The sequence below is a fragment of the Pan paniscus genome, chromosome 1 (assembly GCF_029289425.2).
Source record: "Pan paniscus chromosome 1, NHGRI_mPanPan1-v2.0_pri, whole genome shotgun sequence".
NCBI lineage: Eukaryota > Metazoa > Chordata > Mammalia > Primates > Hominidae > Pan > Pan paniscus.
Window position 1 is genome coordinate 66,583,750 of NC_073249.2, and position 25,982 is coordinate 66,609,731.

The following is a 25,982-nucleotide window of genomic DNA, read 5'->3' on the forward strand; positions in this document are numbered from 1 at the left end:
AGGCTGGTCTCGAGCTCCTAACCTTAAGGGATCAGTCCACCTCGGCCTCCTAAAGTGTTGGGATTACAGGCGTGAGCCACTGTGCCTGGCTGTCAGTTGTTACTGAGTATTGAGGCTACACTGGGGTTCCAGTAAACTACAGCCCATAGGCGCATGGCCTGCAAAGCCTAAAACATTTACTATCTAGCTCTTTATAGAAAAAGTTCACCAACTTCCAGACTACACTGCAGTATCCCAACTTGAGAGAGGCATATATACATACATATATATATATATATGTATATATAAAATGTATACTGAATTGTTCTCAAGAAAATAAGTCACCCAAAGAAGGTATTATGTATGGCTTTTCATTCATTATACCTTTTAAAACATCTTATGTCCCCAGTACCACACTCAGGCCACACCAAATATAAAGGGTTACAAATATTCAGATTTTATTATAAATAAAATACTGTTTTTCTTAAAACATAAAAATGCCAAGTGTTGCATTTTATTAACCACCCTGGAGAGCAAGGCTGTAGAGATTAAGGCAAACAGCTAAAGTGAAGGCACATATAAAAGGTCCACAGTTGGAATTCAAAGGAAAAAAATTCAGGGAAAAATAGCAGTATAATAATCCCTGTGTCAACCAGCATTCTGCAGCAGCCATCCTGTCAATTACATTACATAAAATACAGATAACTGGAGCTAGACAATAAAATGGCTGTGTTGTGGGAGTGTAATTAAGGTATCATCTTGTAAAGAACCTTTTATTTTAAAAAATAAAATTCTGCTTAAAAAATATACCACACAGGTGGAGGAGAAAAGCAAATAACAAAAAGAAAGTTAAAAGGAAACCAAACCAAACCACCCCATTGTGGCCTGAGACTTGCTGGAGTGAACTTCACCCAAACTAGCTTGGCAGTCAATCTTCAGTCCTCTTCTGCAACCTTGACCAAATGCATATGTTAGGATGTAGCCACTTAATGAAATGAACTAGCCAGGAAACGATGACGTGAAAACTTTGCAACAGCACGCCACATCTCCTGCCATAGTAGAAGAGGCCTGGGAGAAGCAGCAGAGTGAAAGCTCAGGAGTATATCAGGTCAAAACACTTGTGGTAAACTCTGGTATATCCCAAGCAGATGGAAACAGGAAGTGGGATCATCAAGAACTAAGTTACACCACCTCTCCCAGTCTACCCATCAGTAAGTAGCACTGTTCCTGATGCCCTAAGTGCTCAGTCAAAATGTACTCCCTTATAAAACTTACCTATCCAGCTCCAACAATTGCCAGAAAGGGCATTTCTCCCTCATTCCTGGCTAGTCCCACTGTGGCGTCAAAGATCCTCTTCAGCAAACTTTCCTAATCCTACCATAGCTTGTCAACCTGGCGTTCCAGCTCTGGAACATTGTAAAACCACCGTGCTGCAGGTTAGGATCATCAGGACTGCAATGGAAGAGGACCCAAGTTACCTCTTTACAGTGGCTGGGTGTGGAGGAAAGCAATTATATTAATTTTAGAGAATGGAGATGCTGCAAACACAAGGCACAACTCTTTGGAGTACAATCCAAAGAATTCTAGAAGGGGGGAAGGAGGTATTCAGATACATTGTGCCAGTGAAGAGGAAAAATTGAGCAAAGTGAACAGAGAGTGTCATTCTAGAAATAGGACTAAGTATATTTACATAAATTCCTTATTCTATAATCATGATAAACAAAACACAAAACATTCACACAAAAATATAAATTTGAAATAATTAATAGCACCAGTGTGTCAGATAATAGTTTCTTTCCCCCCACCCCACCCCTGCTACGCAAAGTACAAAGTTGCATAGTGTTAAAGGCTATATATGAATCTCAAAGGTGGGTTGGTAGGAGGAAGGGGGTGTGTGGCAGGGAACTGTCACACTGTGGTCTTAAAACCACAGAGCTGAGGATCAAAAGTTGAGAAGCCCACTAGGAAACTCCACGTAAGGGTCTTCCCTCTACACTTAGAGGGAAGGTTTAGAGTGGATTTAAATCACAAAGTGCAGGAACTCGATAGCGTTGGCAGCTGTGTGAAATACTGAGTGCAAGTATTTGCCACCAGGATTTGGCAAACAATGTTTTTTGAGGGATTCTGGAAGATGGAAACATCAGAAGAAAACTGGAGCTAAGGGTCAAATGTCTCATCTCTCCAAGAGAAGAACAAATGGATACACGGGATTCTGACAGTACAAGCTGCCATCTAAGTTTTATCCCTTTGCTAGAAAAGACTAGGAGGAGGAGGCTTGTTTTCCTTCTGCTTTGTCAAGACCTTAGGGATTAACTGTTCTCTGCCAGATACTTAACACTAGTTCCAAGACTAACTAATAAAAAAGCTGTAAGAATTAGTCTGATTTTGAAAACAAAACTTTAGTGGTTATCATATCCCTATTTCTTCTGTGTAAGTTCCATTTATAAGAATATCAAAAGATGTCTTTTGGTCTATTGGTGAGTGCAAGCTGCCCATCCAGATTTAAATTATCAGCTGCCCAAAGATCTGAAAAAAAGTTAATCTTCCTAGTCAATTATTAATATACTAGAAAAATCTTCTTCAGCCATGTTCACCTGGAGACTTTTATAAATAATTGCATCCTGACCCACAGATGGCTCAGTGTCCTACACTCATAATAGCTAAAAGCACTGATGGATGGCTACCGACATTCTAAATGACCAATACCTTTGGCACAGGATGTTTATTTCCTTTTGCTTAGAAGGAAGAGGGGCAGGAGATGCAGATGCATTTTCTTTATCCATGGACTGGATATACTGGCCATCACAATGCTACTGTTAGTAGCCAAACTTTTCCTTCATAGAAACAAGAGTACTGAGACTGAGGAGGTTCTGCTGGTATCGATGAGACAGGGGAGGGCTACTTGCTCTACCCCAGCATACATGGGCTCACACGATGTGCTTATGCCACTGTACAGTAACGTAGGATGCCACGTCCTCACGCAAATCAGAAGGGAAAGTGTGGGTAAGGTAGCAACGTGAGTGGAAGAGACACTTTATTAGATAAAACCCTTTGTTCCCGATTCAGGATGTTTAATTTGCTTCTCTTTAAACTTTGTGACTTTTCCTGGTTCAAAAGGACAGTGATGGACAGCAGCAGAGGAGTGGGGGTCTGAAAAATGTAATCTTTGTGTCAAGGCACTCTGCGGCCTCACAACTGCCCCCCTGTCAGAGGGATGCTGCCTTCCAGCCCTAAAGACACTAGGGCTTTTCAATGGACGGGGTGTTGAAGCAGCCAGATGGTAAGGTCTTCCTGATGTCCTCCAGATTGCGAATGTCCTTCATGATCTCCTCGATATCTCGGTTATAGTCCATGATGGCAGCCTCCTGCTTCTTGGCTTCATTCTCCAGGTCAGACACTTTCCTATCAAGATCGCTGACCTTCATTTCATCTTTGGCTTTGTTTAGGGTGCCTTCAATCTCGTTTAGCTTATTCAGGTCCACTGTATCCAGCTGCCCTGGAGGGTCAGAAAGTACATAGAAGAGAACAGACATATTCAGTAAGAATGATCCCTTCACAAGTACCTGCACTAGACTCTAGGCCCAGCAGCTGCCATTCTGCACAGGCAGCCCGGCAGATGTGACTTGCAGATTGTTGATGTCACACAATGGTATAAAATATGCAAACCAAGTACAAATGCTGACCTAACCCAGCAGGGATGGGTCTGAGCATACAATTAATATAGAGCTGGATGTTTCTTTCTGAGACAATGGTTTTTGCAGAATGTTTCTTCAATGCACAGCTACCATGTTCTAGACCTTTGAGGGCCATCTGATAACATTTAATACCTTTTCCAGTTGTATACATGTAAACTCTATGTCATTTTAGTGCCATCAAAGATATACAAATCTCTAAGAACCCTAATCCCTCAGCTCTTAGAGAGATTCCAGGGAAGATGGGTCAGTTTTGAAGGTCACTTTCTGCTTTCAGGAGTTAGACACTATTAGGAGCCTTCTTATGGAAAATGGCCAGGAGTAAAATGCTGAAATAATTTCAGCAAGTCTTCACTTTAAGCTTAGCAAGAAAAAGAGGTTCTTTTGAAAGAAATGAGATGTTTCCATAACAAACAAAAGCAGGCACAATAGACAGCATTTCATGCATACTTGTAAAGTCTCACAAGACCATTTTACATCAGTGATTCTCAGATGTTAAATAATTTGCCCAAGTTTGCACAGCCTATAGGCAACAAAGCAAAGATATTAACCCAAGTCAGACTAATGTTAAAAGTCTAGCTGTTCCACAAAAAGCTTTCTCTTCTAGCTTACTTTCATTTTATATCCATCTGTTGGCACATAACTTATTCTTGACATTTGAGACCGATAAAAAATACCTCTGTAGCCCCCCACCAAAACAAAATGCACCAGTCTTTAAAGGCTGGCAAATTAAAATATAATGCCTTGCTACAAAGAGTCCTGGCTAGAGTGTTGACACTTTATAATGGAGTCTGGTGACAAAAGTGCATCTGTCCTAAAATGAAGCCTGCTCCCTATCACCCTATCAAATTGGATTAAAAGAAGGTTTCCGTATGCATAGATTTCCTTGAAAAATCAAGGTTTTTCTCTCTTTTGGCATGAAAGCTTTCCCCTCATCGGACTGTCCTTACTTAGCAAATGAAGAGAATTCCAGGCAGTAAAGTCATGACCAGTTTTAAGTGTTCTTTTTCGTTTTTTAAATTGAGACAGGGTTTCGCTCTGTTGCCCAGGGTGGAGTGCAGTGGCACGATAACAGCTCACTATCACCTCAAACTCAAGTGATGCACCTGCTTCAGTCTCCCGGGTAGCTAGGACTACAGGCGTGTAGCACCACACCCAGCTAATTTTTAAAATAATTTGAAGAGACGAGGTGAGATCTCGCTATGTTGCCTAGGCTGGTCTCAAACTCCTGGCCTCAAGCTATCCTCCTCGCATGGCTTCTTAAAGTACTGGGATTACCAGTGTGAGCCATCACACCCAGCCTGTGTTCTTTTATTCTACTATTGAAATCCTTTACTTTAAATCCCTTAAAGATACTGCCAGCAAGATGAGTTAAGAAAAATCACTGTTTAGTTGTACAATGATACTGGACCATAAATGCTACCCTAGCTGGCAATATATCTTCAAAATATAAAAAGAAATTCCTCAGACCACAGTGTTCTACTTAGGGCAAGGTCCACAGAAGGCACCTAGTAAGTACTTGTCACATTAACACAGCCTAAAGTCATGATTCAGGTCACACTGTAAAGCTGACAAATAATAAGTATGGTAAAGAAGCAAGTTGCTCTTAAAGACCCTGTCATGCAAGACAAACATTTATTTTATAAGGCTTTCAAAAATAAGCAACAGCAAAAGGAAATATTAATAATTTAATTAATGATTTAAAAGGGATTCATGTAAACCTATATCATCTGCTTTTGAGTCAACTGTACTATATCAGATCCTAAGAACAATACAAAAGATTCAGAGACTGACAAAAATGACTCTATGGCTACGTACCCAGCTGCTCCAAGAGGTCATTAATAATGCTGAGGAGGCTAGTAACAGAGTTTTTGGCTTTTCTGGCATTGATCTCGGCTTCTTGAGCAGCCTGTGAAGCCTGTAAGGGAAAAATGAGGCAAAGAGTCTTGACTGTATGTTTTCATCTTCTTTAAATCTTTTTTCCCAATGACCCAACAAATCTAATTTCCAGATTTTCTTCCCTTTTCTAACTTAGGAAATTGAAACCTCTCATTGCTTTTTTTTTTTTTGGTGGGGCTGCTGCATATCTTCATATTGAGGATGTTGGTATTTCTACTTCATCAAAGTTATGACTAGACAGTCAGGAGACTCACTAACTCACTATATTTATACTTCAAAAATTATCTCCTTTTCTCACATTCTAACTCAATAATATATGGAGGTATATTCATAGTAAAGCCTACTAAGCAGAAACAAGTTATTTTTTAAGGATGATTATAGAAACTATGTTTCAGAACCAAAACATGTCCTTCAGGACACTCTTAGGGACTTACTAGAAATGTCCTATTCTTTGAAAATTCTCATAGTTAAGTAAAGCTCTTCTAGGAGTTCTCTTCTGTAAACTCCCCTTCCACATGCAATGACCCAGTCACAGTCCCCCTGACATACATACTCGTTTATTGGGGCAATATAATTTACATTTTAAAAACCAAACAAAGGTAAATACACTTGGGAAATTCCATGAAACCTGAATAACTGTGCATGAGTCATAGGAAACAGCAATGGAAGAGGAAGTGTCTAAATATCAGAAAACAGATGTTCACAAATAAATCTAGTTGAGATTTAAGTAAGTGGCTCTGAGCCTCTTACCACATAATTGTTTTTCCTAGTTTTGAGTAAGGACAACGCAAACATTTTGGGATCAAAACAATGTGAAGATTTAAAAAAGAACAAGAAAGCAAGGCAGAAAAAACCTTCACAAATAAATGATTAATCTCTGTCCAAACGGCAGCTGTCCTTATTGAGCATCCACAAGCTTGTCTGCGAGTGTAAAAGGAGGGAGAAAGGACCGTGCCAGGGCCGGCCAAGAGCGATGCGCCTGCATTTAACCTGTGGTCTCCAGCCTCCTCTTCCAAAAGAATGAAGCTATAAACCTTCATTCTTCTGGTTAAAAAATACAATACAGATTCAAATAATACTGGCCAAATGCTGGCCTTTCAGAATTGACAGAAATACAAATGAGATAGTGCATGTGAGGGTGGTTTGTTTCCTTAGAAGTTATTTACCAAAATAATAAAAGATCTTCTTTCACCCTTTGAACTAAACCAAAACCCTTTTTTGAAGCTCCTAAAGAATATACTGTTTTCTTTTTCAATATGCTTTAAATCTAATGTTTCTACAACCATATTAAAAATGAAATCCATATATGCTCAACATATGTGAGAAACATCTATTTTTTTTATGGGAATTTTTGTTTTTTTGAGACGGAGTCTTCCTCTGTGGCCCAAGGTGGAGTGATCTTGGCTCATTACAACCTCCACCTCCCAAGTTCAAGCAATTCTCCTGCCTCAGCCTCCTATGTAGCTGGGGTAACAGGCCCCCACCACCATGCCCAACTAATTTTTGTATTTTTAGTAGAGATAGCGTTTCACCATGTTGGCCAGGCTGGTCTCGAATTCCTGACCACAGGTGATCCACCCACCTCGGCCTCTCAAAGTGCTGGGATTACAGGAGTGAACCACTGCGCCCAGACACCTTTATGGGAATTTTTACTTGAGCCACACCATAACAGAGAAAATCAGGACAATCCAAACCAACATCCACCCCCCTACCTGTAAAAAGCGTAATAAAATCAGGTGGTTGCACAGAGATAGTTTCCTTTATCACTTCCCTAGAGTTTTTACTGAGATTAACAGGCTTTGTACTTCTTTTTTCCATCCCAAGGTGAAAATGACCCACACTGAGGGACTCTGTTTTCTGGCAGCAGTGAACGATGGCCTCTTCCTTGCCACTGAAAGTGAGCAAGTAACCACAAGTTCGTGTATGTCATTACCGTGATTGCTACACCCAACTGGAAAAAGAATATTCCTACTGTGACTCCATTAAAGTCTTTTCAAAGCAAAATATAGCATAGAACAGAAAAATGGACCTTAGTTCTTCCTTGGGCCATCCATTGACAAGTCAATTTCGTTATAAATAGTACCTTGCATATACATTATCAAAAAACGTGAAAAATTAAACTAGATGTAAGTTTCATATGTTTTGGTGGGGTGGTAGACAATGCCATCTTCAAAAATTTCTTATATACAAGAAACTTGTCTTTGTCTCTAAGGAGCAAGGTGCTGGGAGAACAAGACTAAGAAGAAAATTAACTTCATTGCATTCCTTTTTTATTAACATTTATGAATTACCCAGTGAAAAATATAAACACATACTTTTAATGTCCTAAAACCTCAAATGTGTAAAGCAATGTTTTACTTTTAACTGAGTAACTTTGGGACAGGACAATTGTGCAACAAAAATACCTGGCAGAAGATCCAAATTCTTTGTCTTCTATGTAAGCTACTAACCCAATTCTTGACGAGACAATGTGATGAAAAACAGAAGTCAATATAAAAAAGACTCTTCTCAACAAGTGGGGGATCTTTATTATTAAACACTGTTCACTTTCTACCAATGAGCAAATATACCAAAACCTCTTACCATCCCTGCCATCATCATGTCCTGGTCAGCGTCATCTTGTTTTCTCTTTAGCTCTTTTTCTACTTCCTGCAGTTGCTTCAACATATTGTTCACCTCATTATCCAGATCTGTAACTTCTGCAAAAGTTCTTTCAGCTTCTGCCTTGGTGCTGGTGGCATTCTAGGCACAAAAGAAAATTGCACTTTTTTAAAAAAAGCTTTCCTTTTTCTCAAGTATGCTCCCGCTCCTTTTATAATTTATAAAATGTCTTAAAAATATAATCCAGAAATAATAATATATTGATTTATACTATCTCATGACTTACATTATCAATTTGGGCTATAAATAATCATAAAAAAATTACTACCCACATAATAACATTTTGTATTTTATCTAGCACTTTCATTTGTATCCTCTTCTTTAATCCTGGAAACTTCTGTTCTATTATTGCCATTTTTAGTTGGGGTCACACAGACAGCAAATGATAAACATTTAATGGCATACACTTTCTACGACATCATATTGATTAGATGCTTTCGCTGAGGTAAAATTTAAATTCAAAGCTAGCTTGGTTCATTCTTGGCAGTTCATCATAATGTACAAAAAGACCACAATCCTGAAATACGAGTATTTTATAAAATATAATTAATCCAAAAGCCAACTGTTCTAAGGAAACTAAGAGGTTTCTCTGATTCTTAAATACCTAATTCTAAAATTGCTCCAATCTCTCTTTTAAATAAAACAAACAGATTGACCTTGAAATAAGACAAAGCCAGACTAAAAAACATTATTCTTGAAGATGACTTCAAAGAATCCTAGCAATGGCAGCTATGGGAAGTCTCTCCTAGGAGTGGCTTACATATGGCAATATACTTGAAAGGGGGACTTGAAAGTTATATTGATAAGGCACACTACATAGTATTGAAATAAATACCACCTGTCTAGGTCAAAGAAGAATGTTTATTTAGAAAAAGTCTGATTTTTTTGTGGGAATGGGCTCTATAGACCTCTGAAGCCAGACCTCACACTGAGACATAGTAGAAATTTTAGAGTAAAGCACCCTTTTACTGAGTTCCCCTCCTCAATCAATGTGGATACCTACTCTCATGCCTAGTCAAAAGAAAAAAAAAAAGACAAATATGGTTTAAGACAATTTTACTGAAGTTCAGGAAAAAAATCTGCAAGGGCTCTGAGGGTCTGGAAAGAAACTGGAAGGTGACCAGAGAAAGATATGGGCAGGGACTCTTGGAGAAGAGGAAACGCACACCTTTTGGACAGCGCTCGCGATCCTCTCCGCCTCATGGGCCTTGTTCTTGGCCTCTGTGGCATCCGCCGCAGCATTGCCCAGGGCCTGCTGGGCTTCCCTGGTCTTTTCATTGGCTTCAGTGATGGTCTGGTTGATGGCAGGAATCTTCCTTAGTGCCTCCTCTGCGGCTGTCTTGTTATCGTTCACGCGCCTATCAAAATCTGAAACAAGTTCAAGGACACATTTGAGCTAAACTCCCAACAAGTAAAAAGGGGGCTTTTCAGGGAGTTCCAACTGGATTTTGTTTTATGAACAATGGAAGTCAGGGTAAAAAATGGAAGACAGCATGGGCTGAAATTTTAGAAATTACACATCTCTACAGAATAGGTCTCCCAGTTAGTGTTATAGAAATGTTCCGTTTCTGGAAATAGAATTCTTACTTCAACAATGTGCTTTAAAATGCAGAGCGCTGAGCATCCCATTACCACTACCTCAACCATTATTAAAAGCTGCAATTTATTTAGTGTTTACTGTGTGTCGGGTACTGAGTTAAGAGCTTTGTGTCTCTGACATAAAATAGGCTGTATCATTTTTATAAGAAAATTGAGGATTAAAGAAGTTACATGACCTGTGGTGCAGGGTGCAGGGTTTTGAACCAAGGCCCACTGACACCAGAGTCCATATTTTGAACTACTACTTTTTTTTTTTTTTTTTTTGAGAGACAAGGTTTCACTCTGTCACCCTGGCTGGAATGCAGTGACACAATCACTGCTTAGTGCAGCCTTGACCTCCTGGGCTCAAGGGATCCTCCCACCTCAGCCTCTCAAGTAGCTAAGACTACAGGTATGTGCCAGCATGCCTGGCTAATTAAAAAAAAAATTTTTTTTATAGAGATGGGGTCTCACTATATTCCCCAGTGAGGAACTGGTCTTCAACTCCTGGCCTCCAGTGATCCTTCCTCCCAAAGTGTTGGGATTACAGGCCACCGTGCCTGGCCCATATTTTCAACCAGTATCCTGTAAAGCATCCTGTAAAGCTTCTCTATTTATAGAACCTATGACTGTTTTATCAGACAAGAATTCACAGTTGCTCAGTGAATTGGTCACATTTCTCTTCTATCTGGGGTGAAGAAAAAAAAACAACAACAAAGAATCAGATGCCACTGGCAGAGAAAATGAAAGATAATCTCCATTTACCTATATAAGTTCTCTAAATAGGCATCTTGGTTATGTGAGTTTGCCTAATAAGAAAACATCTTTAAAAAAAAAAATCCATACTGAAGTATGCAGGGATAAAATGACAGGAGCTCTGGGATTTCCCTTTGAAATATTTTAGCATAAAAAAGTAGGGAGTTGGGGATGAAGTAATAAATATGGTAAAAGTCATGATTAAAAAAAAAAATCACTCTAGTGGTGGAAGCATTTGCCCCGGTTATCTCAGCCTTTTCTACCTTTCAGGTTGTTGAGAATGTCATTAGCTTCTTGTAAGGTATCCCGTCCCTTCTTTGCAGCTTCCTCAGCGAGGGCCTTGGCAGCATCAGCTCGGGCTAGGAGTTGGTCTGCAGTCTGCAAACACATGGCAGATGAGAGGATGAACCCTCAAAGCAAATCCCTTCTGTCTCCTGGACAGACAAGGCTCTCCAGAGGTGCCACCCTGAGACTTGCCAGCATAAAATCTGTTAGGCTGCTCTCTCAGCACTGTGGTCTGCTGTCTCTGAAAGTACGGCATCATCACAGACCCACTTGAACTGTTCAAATGTTGCCTCAAGAAATGAAGCGACCTGCAAATCAAACCAACCTGCTGTTCAGTCTTGCCTTTCTCCAGAAGGTTCTTGACTTCAAGTTCCTTCCCTCTCATATCTTCTCTGAGGTCCTCATAATCTTTTAATTTCTGGTCAATCAGATGTTCCAGATTCTCAGCTTCCATCTTTATGTTATTTGCTTCATTCTGTGAAAAGCAAGTAAGATCACTACACTTTGGATAAAACATTTAAACTAATGAAAAGGTAGGCTTAGGAACTCTGTAACACCTAATACTCAATGATATTTTTAAAAGAACTGCACAGATCAAGATTTTATGGACTTTTTTTAAAAATGAGATATACTTTACACCCACTGAAGTTCACAGCATCCACATATAGTTTGATGAGTTTTGACAAATGCATTTCTGCATAACCAACACCCCAATCAAGATACAGATTTCCATCACCCAAGAAGCTCCCTTTTCTCCCTTTCCACCCGATCTCTACTCTACCTTTCCAACACTGTGCCTGCCATTGTTCTGATTTTTATCATCATAGACTAATTCTGCCTATTTTCTAATTATAAATACATAGAATCAGACAATCTGTACATGTCTAAAGAGACCTAAACCTTTATGGTAAAAATCAAGTCAACACCTCAGATATAAGAAGTGAAACTTAGTAAACCTCAAGCTTAATGCAAAAAAAATACCATTTATACAGAGCTTGGAGTGAGGATCCATGATTAAGAGTACAGATATGAAATAAAATCCTACCAATTCCAAAATATTTTACCTGCCTCAGAACATCCTGCTATAGTCTTTTAATTAAACCATTCTCTCTTATTTTTCTCTAGGTCTCTACTAGACAGAGCCTGGGAGTAAATGTCTACATGTACTCTGCTTTAAGCAATTCAAATGTATTATTATAATTTGGATTTGCACTGAAGATTTAGGAGTGATTGTTCATATCATTAAAGTAGTCTTTGCTATTTAATGTTTACAATCACAGGATTCTTTACCTTGGTAAGTTTTTGTTTTTGCTTTTTTAAGAGATGTGGTCTCACTATGTTGACCAGGCTGGTCTTGAACTCCTGGCCTCAAGGAATCCTCCCACCTCAGCCTCCCAGGGTTGGCATTACAGGCGTGAGCCACCACATCTGGCTACCTTGGTAAGTTCTATTAGCGTATGTGAAGTAAGACTCAACTTTACCAGCGAGTCAGTGGGAGGACAGAGGGAGGTGCAGAGCAGTCGGCTCTCACATAGACTTGGGGGAGAGACGGGGTGGGGCTGTGCGTACAGGCTGCCCCCATACCTCCAGTGTCTCAGAGTCCAAAGGGCTCAGCTGAGCCACGCTGGCATAGATCTCCACAGCTTTGTCACCGGCCCTTTTGGCCTCCTCATGTACTCGGGCAGCTTGTTTTTCCAGATCCTGTGAGATGTTCTTCGCTTGTTCATACCTAAGACACAAATAATGTGGTTTAATGACAATCTTAGCTGCTTTTAGCATCTTAATGTTAACCAGATTAACATGATCATGTGATAATATGCCCAAAACCTCAAAGGAAATGCTACATTAAAATGCTTGCATTTTAATACCAACATTTTGCATATTTACATTTTCTTTTATCATTTCTATTTATAATGTATGGCTTGGCCGGGCACAGTGGCTCACGCCTGTAATCCCAGCACTTTGGGAGGCTGAGGTGAGCAGATCACTTCGGGTCAGGAGTTCAAAACCAGCCTGGCCAACATAGTGAAACCCCGTCTCTACTAAAAATACAAAAATTAGCTGGGTGTGGTGGCAGGCGCCTGTAATCCCAGCTACTCAGGAGGCCGAGGCAGGAGAATCGCTTGAACCCGGGAGGCGGAGGATGCAGTGAGCCGAGATCGCGCCATTGCACTTTAGCCTGGGGGACAAGAGTGAGATTTCATCTCACAAAAACAACAAAAAAAAGAAAAAATTTTCTATAATGTATGGCTTACCATATACTTTCTTATTTCAGACACCCTTTAAAGATTTGTAGTTCAATTATGTTTCCTCTACTTACTCTATTATATTTTTTTCTTCTTTATTTGTGCAGAATTTTAAGTATCATGGCTCATCTTGTTACTATTCTCTGTAGTTACAGTAATTGAATCAAACCAAATCTCTGTGGCTTCACATGCCCTTCTCTACTTACTTTCCCATTTCAAAAGCATGATTAACAAAGGAAATCTTACTGCATGAATGTATGCCCTGAATGCACCAGCATTTAATTTTTCATTGAACTAGTGTTACTTACCAGAACACCTGAAGGGGTGTAAACCACTTTTAAATTATACTCACTTCCTATTAAGCTCTTCAATCTCAAATGCTGTTTGATTTTCTCCTGCCAGTGTCCTCAGAAGCAGGTTGTATGCCTCAGTTGACGTATCATTGGCTGTCTTTGCCACTCGAACAATGTCATCAGCTTCCTGTTTATGACTATACAGATAAAACAAAAAATAAGCCATGAAACAACCATCTGATAGGGACATAAGTAAAATTTAGGTAATGCTTACTTTATTATTATTATTATTATTATTTGAAATGGAGTCTCGCTCTGTCACCCAGGCTGGAGTGCAGTGGCGTGATCTTGGCTTATTGCAACCTCCGCCTCCCGGTTCAAGCAATTCTCCTACCTCAGTCTCCTGAGTAGCTGGTATTACACGCATACACACCATGCCCAGCTAATGCATCTTTAGTAGAGATGGGTTTCGCCATGTTGGCCAGGCTGGTCTCAAACTCCTGACCTTAGGTGATCCACCCGCCTTGGCCTCCCAAAGTGCTGGGATTACAGGCATGAGCCACTGCTCCCGGCCTACTTTATTATATGTACATACACTAACATGCGCAAGAATTCTACAAATATTAGAAAACGTCATTCGTTTGGAATTTTGCGATCATTTCAGTGGGGCTGAATTTATGAATAGCATTCTAAAACTGAGATGAGAATATTTTCCAAAAAAATTATTGGTATACATTTATACGAGAAAATGTTTATAATTCTTCAGAAAAACTACTTTTAAATTTAATTATTTGAGAGTAATGTACATATAAAATTGTGTATGCCAGCAAGAAATCATTTATCTAGTTAAAAACAAATTCCACGCCTAATCTTTATTAACAACAATCTGCTAGTTTCATTCAGTTACTACAGTCTTAAATAAGTTAAAAATCTAAAAATATTATGGTTTTGAGAAATATAAATATGATTTGTCTTCAAACCATTGTATTCTAATATTCAAAGTGAATATTCTAATGTCAAAGTAAAAGGAAGAAAAGAGTATACACAGCTGATAATATCTTAGAAAAGAGAGCAAAGTGTGCAAAAGTGGGTTATGTAGAAAGTGTTTATGGGTTATGGGATAAGACAACAGACACACACACACACACCATAACGGAAGCCACAACTTAACCATTAAACAGGGATCTAGAAGTTACCGTTCAGCAAGCTTTCGAGCCTCTTCTGCCAAAAGAGTCATGTTGTTTGGGTCCCCTGTAGATTCTGGCTGAGTGACTGACTGCACAGGAAATAAAGCACTTATTCTCAAAGGACTGAATTATTTACATTTAATAAAGCAAGAGTCAAAACTAAATTTTTGTTAGAGGGCAAAAAGAATGCCTCTTCCTTTTTTTTTTTTTTTTTTTTTTTGAGATAGTTTCACTCTTGTTGCCCAGGCAGGAGTGCAATGGCACAATTTCAGTTCACCGCAACCTCTGCTTCCTGGGTTCAAGTGGTTCTCCTGCCTTAGCCTCCCAAGTAGCCGGGATTACAGGCATGCACCACCATACCCGGCTAATTTTGTATTTTTAGTAGAGACGGGGTTTCTCCATGTTGGTCAAACTGGTCTCGAACTCTCGACCTCAGGTGATCCACCCACCTCGGCCTCCCAAAGTGCTGGGATTACAGGCGTGAGCCACCGCGCCCGGCCCCAAGAATACCTCTTCTTATTTTCAGAGATCTTTATTTAATATCAGCACCCTTGATTGCAGATTCTATTTTCAGTAAAGGATAAAGGAAGATTAAACTGCCTAGTTCCATAGAATGAACAAAGCTAGAGAAATAACCCAGATGTCCCTTGGTTTTTATCCAGTTTTTAATAACTGTTTCATGCCAACTATGAGCAATGTGGCTTTTTTGCCCCATATTTAGGGACAAATAAAAAGATGCATGGAGTCAATTTAGTTGAAGAAGCACTCCACTGCCAGTAACAGACTTGCTACAAACCCCAAGGGCCTCCCCCATCCCCACCTCAGACGTTTGCAATCACTTACCACATTGGCAGCAGCGACTTTTGCTTTCTCAAGTTCTCTGGATGCGATTTCAATCAACCGCTCTGTGTTCTCTACATGGGCACGCGCTTGTTCAGCCAAGTTTCCAGTCTCTTCAATGGTATTCCGGATATTCTGTAAACGGCTAATTTGGCTGGACAGAGTGTTATTCACTCTCTGTAGGCGATCCATCAAATTCTGGTCAACATCTAAAATGGTTTGCAGAAGAAAGTCTGTAAATTATCTGAAGAGGATCATATCATCTCACATGAAATCTGAGGCCCTATGTATCTCTACTCTTCTAAACATCGCAACTTTCTGCCAGGTTTCTGCAAAGCCCCTGGCATAGCTGGACAGCCTTTACCACACCCAGTAGGTCCTTCACTGTGCACTCATCACACCTCCAACTGTGTGTCCATCTGTCCACTTGACTATGAACTCTTTCTTACTCACCACTATATCGCTGGTCTTATGCAGTGGTTGGCAAAGAGAAGACACCCAAGGAATGTTTAATGAAGGTGAGAATGACTGACTTTAATACCAGCACATGCAATTTAGTCATAAATATACAATGTTGTTAAAAATGCTGCCAGCCCTAAAAGCCGAACATTTTTCAAAACCCAGAAAAAACTAGGTTTAAAACATAAGTTGAAGTATGACAAATTAAACTCATTTTGTATTTTAAACTAAATAGACTCTTTTGCCACCCCCATGCGCCAGCACATCAGTGTAATTTCTTTCAAACTGATCTCTGTTTTTGAATAGTTCTTCAAATTATTCTTTATTAATATGCTCATTCAACTTAAATCTCATACTCAGGTCCTAACAAATCAAAAGATAAATATAAGTCTGTTATTATTAAAACTCTCATGTATCATGAGGTTTTATTAATATATAAAAACCATTAAGTAAATTGACCAATTCATATTTCAGCATCATGCTCGGTGTTGGGGTCTAAATTTTCTAAGGAATGTGGGAAAAAAAAAAAAAAAGATGAGAAGTCAAAGGTAAGACCAATGAAGATGAATACAGGTTTGGAAAAAACCAACTTGGAACTTGGCTACCAAATGTATGTGCAGAGGTGACATTCTACAAACTCTTGCCTAACTATATATGGTGGTCCTGCTTGGAAGGTTACTCAATTATTTGATAATGTAAAAATTTTTTGGCTGGGCGCAGTGGCTCAAGCCTGTAATCCCAGCACTTTGGGAGGCTGAGGCGGGCAAATCACGAGGTCAGGAGATCGAGACCATCCTGGTTAACACGGTGAACCACCATCTCTACTCAAAATACAAAAAAATTACCCGGGCATGGTGGGCATGTGCCTGTAGTCCCAGGTACTTGGGAGGCTGAGGCAGGAGAATCACCTGAACCCAGGAGGTGGAGGTTGCAGTGAGCCAAGATCGCGCCACTGCACTCCAGCAAAGAGTGCAGTCTTTGCTCTGCACTCTGGGCAACAGAGTGACTGTGGCTCAAAAAAAAAAAAAAAAAAAAAAAAAGCTTATGAAAATGCATGCCTTTAATGATTTTTAAAACTATTTTAATATTTTAAGACACCTTGTAATAGAACAGATTCATAAAATGCTTGAAATTTGAATATCGAATAGTTTTTTATCTGTTGGAAAATCACCCTATGCTTACTGTAGCTTAAAGCAGTAAATTTGTCAGGTTGCTTTTTGAATTAATGTTTAAAAAATGAAATGATTTATAATCTACAAGTAGTTTAAAAACTGAGAAAGAATTTTATAAAACTATACTAATAACCTTGCTTTAGGAGCCACATCTAAAGATTGGTCCATCTCACAGAAGTCATGCACTGTTTCAATCATGCATACCTTTGACATCCTGGGCCTCACGAAGGAGGTCCATAACTTCCCTCTCTGCTTCCTTTAGTCTATCCTCGAAGGCTTGATCTGTCACCATCTCATCCCCAGTTCCAAGGTTTGCTATGAGACTCTCTAATTCCTGGAGCTTCACTCTATGATCAGCAACCTAAACATAAAGAAGAAAGAAAAGGGAAAGGTAGGACACACAAGTATTCCTGAAGAACTCAATCACACTTCCTGCAGGAATCATGGGCACTCCATGAATACGTAGTTCTTTTTTTTTTTTTTAATTATTATTATACTTTAAGTTTTAGGATACATGTGCACAACATGCAGGTTTGTTACATATGTATACATGTGCCATGTTGGTGTGCTGCATGAATATGTAGTTCTATCCACTCCATGCATGTCTACTTCTGAAGAGAAGACGTGGCTAGTTTATTTTTCCAGCTTCAAAAAAAACCTTCAGAGACGTTCCTTTGACTTTAAAGACTGCATGCTGATGAGTCTTCAGCTCTGACCTCTCCCTTGAGTGTCAGATTACCTTCGTGATACCTCCACTCAGCTCTCTGATAGGTATCTCAAACTTAACATCCAAAATTATACCTCTTACCTCTATTCTCCCTGAGGAATCTCCATCTCAGTAAATAAGGCCTCCAGCTACCTTAAGCAAAAAACCCAAGACACATCCTTATTCTTCTCTTTTCCTATCCTGTCCCCAAACACGCATATTTATCCAATCCAACTGAGGCTTCCCATTAAGCCCCATTCCTAACCATCATTCTTCACACATCAGTCAAGAGTGCTCCTCTTAAAATATAATCTGGACTTCCCAGATTTTAAGAGTTTCTTCAATGCATTCTTATTGGATTTGGGATAAAATCTGAACTTCTTACTATGGTCATCATGTTCCCATATAACCTGTCCGTACCAACCTCTCCAGTCTTAAAAAACAGAACACACCCTCTGCACTCAGCAGGCTCCAGCCACTCTCCAGCTTTCAGGCCTCTGTACACCAGGTTCCTTCTGCCTGGAACAAACCTACCATTACTTTTCACTCGGCTCATTCCTTTGTATCCATCAGATCTCACCTTAGATGAATTCTGTAGAGAGACCTTATATAAAGTAGTTTCCCCCAGTTATTCTCCATTTGTATTCTTCCTGGCACTTATCTCAGTGTTTGTTTTGTTTATTTATTTATTTTTTATTATTTGCCTCCCAACTGGAACATAAGTCTTTAAGAACAGGGACCACATCTATCTTGTTCACCACTTTTTCTATAGAGATTAGTGCACAGTATAAGTTGCCACTCAACGTCTGCTGGATGAATGAATGAATGCACTATTGACAGCTTACCTTTTCCTTTACCAGCCGGTAACAAGCTGGACATTCCTGGCAGCCAGGCCAAGACCGATTGTAGAAATAGTTTTCTTCACACTGGTCACAGCGATTTCCCACAAAGCCTTCTCTGCATTCACAGCGACCATCATCTTTGCACTGAAGTGAAAGAGATCCCTCAGGATGACAGTCACAGGCTGCAGAATAAGGAGAAAATAATACATAATTAGCAAAAGAAGGAAGAGTATATCTCTTAATTCAGACTGATAACAATAAGCTGACTATAAGCTGACGATACTGTCATTATAATTTTTTTGAAAAACAGGACTATTTATGAGATCTTAAATGGCTAAGTCTGTTTAGCAGAGAAAACTGACATTTTTAAAAGTCAAAATGAGCTTTAAAGTAAAACGTGCAACCTTTGGGACACACTTCAGGTTACTTAGCAATTAGAGAAGTTATGAAACTATCAGTGCTCGTTTCATGCACTTCAAGAATTCATCTCTACCTTCAATTCTCCACTGTTTAATATTTCTCTAAGGAACTAGAAAACCCAAATGCTAATGCTTCTTTTGCATTATCTTATAGTTTGTTTATTCACTGTGTTCTCTGAACTGAGTCAATTACTTATGCTACATTCCACAGGAGAAATGAAGGAATTCAGAAAGCAAAAGCCGATCTGTTCTGAGGCCCAATTCCAGGCAAGTGTTTATGCCAAGGAGAAGCAGATGTTTACACGTAATCATACCAAAAGGGCCCCAAGGGTGGGAAGCAACTACAGCAAGTCAACAAACACGTTGTGAACAGAATCCTCCACTATTTCATTATCTGCACTAAGAATGCAATCAATAAAGAAGTTTCATGAACCACAGTGGGAAAGCTCAGTAATCAAAGGAAGACTTCCTTGGAAAAAATAAAAGATTGGAAAAAGGAAGAATCAGAAACGTTATAAAAGAAAACATACAAAGAAACCAGAGAAGGCTTTGATCTGCAGAGTTTTAGAAATGGATAATATTCTTCAAATAAAGCATCTACGATGACTTAGGTACAGCCCTGACTATGAGTCAAGTGGCTAGACTGAGGCTGTCAAAGTCCTTTCTGGCCTTAAGACACTAACTGGAATTAGTGGAAGCTTAGAGTTGTATGCCACCAACACCCCTTACGTTTGCAGCCTTCAGGTCCAAACCCAAAGTGGTTGACCTCACAGCGCTCACAGTGCTGACCAGTGATGCCAGGCTGGCACTCACACTGGCCGGTGCGGATGTCACACTGCCCATTGGTGGAGCCCAAGGCATGGCAGTCACACCTGAAAATGAACACAGGACATTTCTCAGGCAAGAAAAACAGACTTTAAGCACAACCTTTTTTTTTTTTTTTAGTATAGCACTGATGTAATTTGTAACTTGTATCAGAAAACTGAATGGTAAGGGTTACTAAGATGGAATGTTAAGGGTTATGAAGCCCCTAAGGTTCAAGTAATTTTCATGAGTGCTATTCAGAACCTCTTTTCCTAACTTAACTGCTACCAGTGCTCTCCAACCTGGGACTGTATGGACACTAAGCAGCAGCTTTGAAAACAGAAGTTCCCAGGCTGCAACCCTGAAGGGTCTGATTCTAAGTGCCTCAGAAAGGACCTGGCAATTTGTGCTTTTAAAAGGTTGCTCAGGTGATTCTGGCACAGCTGGGGCCACTGTGCTCCACTCCTTTCTTTCATTAGCTTTATTACAATTCTCCAGCACTGCCCCTGAAGGATGCCTTGCCTACATTAGGCGCTCCAGTAATTTCTGAACAGTCAATTATTAAATGTACTTATAAAAATTCATTTTTTATAACAGAAAAAGCAAAGATTACTTTCACCAAAGGCACCCATGTCTCACCTCTCACAGCCTTGCCCACTCTGCAGATTGTAGAATCCAGGGTCACAAGCACCACAGTCCCGGCCAGTCACGTGAGGCAAACATTCACACTGCCCCGTCACGGGGTTACAGCTGCTCTGCTGCTTCATGGTCCCATACGGATTGCAATTGCAGGCTAAGGCAGGAAGACAGAGACGGCAAAAGACACAAATCACCTGAGAGAAATACTAAAATATAAACAACCTAAAGAGATTCTTTAGACCTGTGTTGCCAGGTTGGTAGCTGCTGGTCACATGTGGCTACTGAGCACTTTAATGTGGCTGGTGAGTCTGAATTGAGATGTGCTATAAACGTGAGATACACACTGGATTTTGAAGGCTTAGCGTGAGAAAGAACATATATTTCATTAACAATTTTTATTGATTACTTATTGAAATCATATGTTGGATATATTAAATAAAATACATTAGTATTCATTTCACCTGTTTCTTTTTACGGGACCACAGGTGTCAGCCGCCATGACTGTCCTTCTTTATACTTTTTTAATGTGGTGACTAGAAAATTTTAAAAGACAAAAGCGGTTCACAATGTATTTCTATTGGACTAAACAACTATACATATTTTAAGAGACACACAAGAATTCTCACAATAAAGGGGCATTTAGCTGTGACAGAATCTGAACAAAGGCTTGATTACCTTTGCATTTGTCTGCTGGATTGGGAGCCAGGGGATTTCCAAAAAATCCGTCTTTGCACCGGTCACAATAGAAGCCAGCAGTGTTATAGATGCACTTCAGGCATTCTCCCGTCAAGCGATTGCAATTTCCAACTGCGTTGGGATCAATGTTGTCACTGCACTGGCACAGGCGGCAAAGTCTCACAGGGCCGTTTCTACCCAGGGGGTCTCCAAAGTAGCCATCATCACAGAGCTCACATCTCTTACCTGGGGATGAGACAATCTGATGTTATGAAAGAAAGGCCTTAGACATTTTTGGTGCTAGATTACCACTGGCTACAGGTAATCTAGTGTAATCATCACATGAGAGAAGACATGGTGCAGTGGAGGGCAGAGGACCTGGGCTGCAGCCCTGGCACGGGGCCAGACCACCAGAGTGACCTTGAGCACATCTCTATTTCCTCACTAGACAGGAAGCACCTGGTCTGCCTACTTCACTTTAATTGTTGTGACAATCAACCCAAATCATGTATTAAAAGTGCTCGGTAAATGAGTCAAGCCCAAGGTTTATAAACTTCTCCAGTCTCAAAGGATGGCACATTCGTATATGTTGTTTTGGCAGATGATATTAAAAGAGGTGAAGCGCCACTCTTGACACTGTAAGTTTCCCACACAACAGGGTGAGCAGAACCATTCTCTTAAAATGTAAGAGGCATGTGCTAATCCTTGTTAATCAGTATCAACTGGTACAGAATCAGGGCATGTTAGAAGAGAACTTAGAAATCATCAGCTGCTGACTGCTTGTATTAAATATTATAGCTCAGAGAACAGAGAGGATAAGTAATTTGCCTGCAACCAACGAAGTGACAGGTAGAGAGGGAGAGCTAGAATCCAGAGCTCTTTCCACTCTACTACTCACTGCTCCTTATCCTTCCTTTTCCACTTTCCTATCTTGATTAGTTCAAGTTGGGCTCGTGATATCTTTGTAACCTGTAGGGCCTGAATTAGACTCAAATTTCTGGGAATCCGAGGTTTATTAATTCATTCAACAAGTATTTTCTGAGCATCTACTATATACCAGCACTGTTCTAGGTCATTAGGATGATGTGAACAAGGTGGACAAGGTCTCTGCTCTCACGAAGCGTATGCAGCGGTTGGTGAAGACCAATACACAGACATACAAATAAACAAGATTACTTCAGATAGGGATAAGCATAAAAAATTTAAACAAAATAGAGCAGCATGATGGGGTGAAGGTGAGGGCTACTTTATATTGGTGGGTAGGGAAAGCCTCTGTAAGAAGGAGACATTGGGATAGCAATGGAAAGACAGAGAAGAGACCAGCCAGGATAATATCCAAGGGAAGAAAGTTTCAGAAAAACAAGATAAGGCATGGAAGCAGTTCAAACCCATGTAGAAGCATGGAGGTCAGAGTAAAGGATTTGGTTTTAGTGTATCAAGAAGCTATTGGAGGGTTTAAAAGTGGTGTAATCTGAGGTACATTTTGAAAGGACCATTTTGGATTTCATGTTGAGATTGGATCCATTGTAGGGGAGCAGGTGAGGCAGGGAGAACAATTAGGCAATCCCAGGTGAGAGATAACAGAGGTTTGAATCAGGTTGGTGATAGTCGAAGTGGTGAAAAGTGGTCAGATCTGAGATAACATCAGTAAGATTTGCTGACTGTTTCTAGGACTTGAAAGGAAGATGAATCAAGTATAGGCCCTAAGGTTTCAGCTTGAGCAACTAGGCTAATGGCAGCATATTTACTAAGATGAACAAGACTGGAGGAGAAACAAAAGGTTGAAGAAAAAGGGAGGAAATCAAATATTTAACTTGGATTTGTTTAAATTTGAGTTCCTTTGGCTATGTGAATCAAAATCACAGCAGAAAATGGCTGACACAATCAAATCAGCATGGAGTGTAGGGAAACTGCGAGAAGAGTGCAGCACTTGAGATAGGCTCCATACCCCGGGCCTCAGGTGGTGGGTGGGGCAGCTAGCAGAACCTAAAGGCAAAAAGAGCTGTTTGGAGAAGGCCTCCCAGGAGCTGATTTGGCTCAATGATGGATCTGAGGTCATCAATCCAGAGAACCCCATAGAGAAGGGGCCATGGGATAAATACTCTGTCCTCACCCTCCTCCTTCTCTGTGAGCTCCCGTATGTGCTTTCTGCTGTCTGAATGCAAATGGAGCCTGACATTTGATGCAGTGCATGCAGGTCTCAGTCAGGGTGGAGAAAGGTGAACAGGGATGTGGAAAGGCAAGTGGAAGGCTTCTAGCCCCACCATACAAGTGGAAATGGCAAGTAGGTAGCTCAGGAGAGGTGTCAGGGCTGGAAATACAAACTTAGCTATCATAGATATAGAAAGGCTTTTGAAGCCTCAAGATGAGATTTGATCACCTAAAGGGGAGACGGTAGATCAAGGTGACATGAAAGCCCTTGGTTGACAGATGGAGACAATCAGGGGATACCCAAAAGAGATGGAAGGAAACAAGGAGAGTGAGCCTCAGCTTCCTATTAGGAAAACCATAACCACTGAAACTGAACCAAACACAAAGATCCAAAACAACTCCGAAGCCCCTTTCCCCTAGGTCTTTTTATAGAAGGGAACACTGAAAGCAGATGAAGCGAGCAGACTTACCAGTGGTGCCAGTAGGACAGTTGGTGCAAACCACCTCCTTTGTCTTGGGAACAACAGCACAACTTGAACCTCCAGGACACGGACAGGGTTGGCAATCGGAGGAGGTGCCTGCAGTTGAATCTCCATAGTACCCATCACTGCACTTCTCACAGTGCGGGCCAGCCGTATTGTCTCTGCAGTTACAAACACCTATTTGGAAGGCAGGTGTGAGAAAACAGGCAAGTGTACAAGTATATAAGACAATGAGCACTTTCTACACAACTGCTAAAGAGAAGTTAAGTCTAAGAGCTGCCAAAGATCATCTCACCTGTCTCAGGATCACAGGTCTCGCTGTGTCCATTGCAGGCGCAAAGCACACATGGACTGTATGGTCCAAGATTAGGAGTTTCTCTTCTGTAACCTGAGAGGCACATCTCACAAAACTGCCCACCATATCCCACAGGACAGGTGCAGGACTCCACCCAAGTTGCAGGGACTCCAGGCCCAGGACGAGCACTTGCCAGGGTGACATCATCCAAATATCCAGCACCTGTGTATAGTGAGGAAAAGAAAATCACTGAACTGGCTTGTTTTCCAAACCTTGTGTAAAGTCAGTAACACTAAAAAGTAACTAGACCCCAAATTCCAGAGAAAATCAGCCATTAGCTTAACTGGGCTCTGATACACTAAACAAGATATCCACGTCTACACCCCGGAGAAGAGACTTAGAAAACAGCATTTAGAACAATCATGTGGCACTGAGTGCTAAGTATCTGGAGTGGTGGTACAGCAAACTTTTATTTTATTTATTAATTTATTTGTTTGTTTATATATATATTTATTTATTTATTGAGATGGAGTCTCACTCCATCTCCCAGGCTGGAGTGCAGTGGTGCAATCTCGACTCGCTGCAACCTCCGCCTCCTGGGTTCAAGCAATTCTCCTGTCTCAGCCTCCCAAGCAGCTGGGATTACAGGCGCGTGCCACCATGCCCGGCTAATTTTTCTATTTTTTTTTTTTTTTAGAAGAGACAGGGTTTCACCATGTTGGCCAGGCTGGTCTCGAACTCCTGACCTTAGGTGATCAGCCCACCTTGGCCTCCCAAAGTGCTAGGATTACAGGCTTGAGCCACCATGCCCAGCCCAAACTTATTTTTTTAAAAACACACACATGTACCCCTAGATTTGCTGAATTTTACAGTCCCCACCAATGTGAAAAATGAAAAGCATCAGACAATCATTTGGAGTGAGAAGAGATATGAACAAGAGTGTGGGGGGAAAAGAAGAGTTTACGTCTACAGCCATTAAGGAGTGTTTTCATTCTTTTGCTACAAAAGCAGGCACTACAGAGTTCAAGGATAAGATAGAAGGGAAAGCACCTGTCAACAGGTAATACTCAGGTTATATAATTTCTGCCCTCTGTAAAACAGCCAAAAAAACCCCCAAAAAACAAAAAACAAAAACTCTCAAGTAAAGTTCTAATACTCAGGGTTACTTCTTACAAGTATACAATTACTCCAAAGCTCAATGCTTTTCCATTTCTATAAGAAATCAGAGGAAACCTTATATTGCCTTAGACCAATGGTTCATCCAATCTAGTGGTGCCCCTGATACAAGCATCAACAGGAACATTTTATCAGAGAGGTACAGGCCTCAGTAACATCATCATATTTCCCTGTAATCTCCATTCCACTCTAGTATTTTGCAGTCTTATGCTTAAAGCGTATTTTTCATGTTATGAAATAGCACTTGCTGTTCATAAAATTCATTTGAAAATTAACCACCTAAGGCTGAAGGACACCTCCATTACTGCCCTAAATGTACTACTTTTAGTATGTTTACAGGTTTATCTTGCCTAGTTAGGTCATGAGATATGGCTTTATTGGTTACTGTGCTTCCAATTCTAAACATCCTTAAGTCTCCCCATTCTAAAAACACTCTTTCTTCAATCTTGTTCCTACTCCCAAATTATAGTCCATGTCTTTTCCTTATAGCCAAACTTCTTAACAGAACATTCTTTATTTTACTTACTCAACTTCAAATTACTTCTTAAAGCACTGTGATCTTTCAGTTTCAACACCACCCCGCCACCTTTTTTATTTTTTATTTTTGAGATAGATCCACTCTGTAAACTCAGGCTGGTGTGCAACGGCATGATCACAGCTCACTGCGAGCTCGACCTCTTGGGTTCATGCATCCTCCTGCCCTCAGCCTCCAAGGTAGCTAGGACCACAGGTGTGTGCCACCATGC

General features: G+C 40.4%; 1 protein-coding gene across 1 annotated transcript in view; it reads right to left on the reverse strand.

The window, feature by feature from the left end:
- Positions 1–413: 413 nt before the first annotated feature.
- LAMC1 (laminin subunit gamma 1) overlaps positions 414–25,982 on the reverse strand; it is a 122,358-nt gene continuing 96,789 nt past the window's right edge. Inside the window, exons 12-28 of the mRNA XM_003815627.6 lie at positions 24,061–24,282; positions 23,754–23,942; positions 21,133–21,378; positions 20,458–20,611; positions 19,744–19,886; positions 18,599–18,777; positions 17,252–17,408; positions 15,420–15,625; positions 14,586–14,665; positions 13,449–13,586; positions 12,435–12,579; positions 11,176–11,325; positions 10,829–10,943; positions 9,400–9,599; positions 8,154–8,312; positions 5,490–5,589; positions 414–3,475 (exon numbers count right to left, since the gene is read on the reverse strand). Coding sequence (XP_003815675.4) covers positions 3,219–3,475; positions 5,490–5,589; positions 8,154–8,312; positions 9,400–9,599; positions 10,829–10,943; positions 11,176–11,325; positions 12,435–12,579; positions 13,449–13,586; positions 14,586–14,665; positions 15,420–15,625; positions 17,252–17,408; positions 18,599–18,777; positions 19,744–19,886; positions 20,458–20,611; positions 21,133–21,378; positions 23,754–23,942; positions 24,061–24,282 — 2,840 coding nt within the window. The 3' untranslated portion in view covers positions 414–3,218. The remainder of the gene's footprint in view (positions 3,476–5,489; positions 5,590–8,153; positions 8,313–9,399; positions 9,600–10,828; positions 10,944–11,175; positions 11,326–12,434; positions 12,580–13,448; positions 13,587–14,585; positions 14,666–15,419; positions 15,626–17,251; positions 17,409–18,598; positions 18,778–19,743; positions 19,887–20,457; positions 20,612–21,132; positions 21,379–23,753; positions 23,943–24,060; positions 24,283–25,982) is intronic.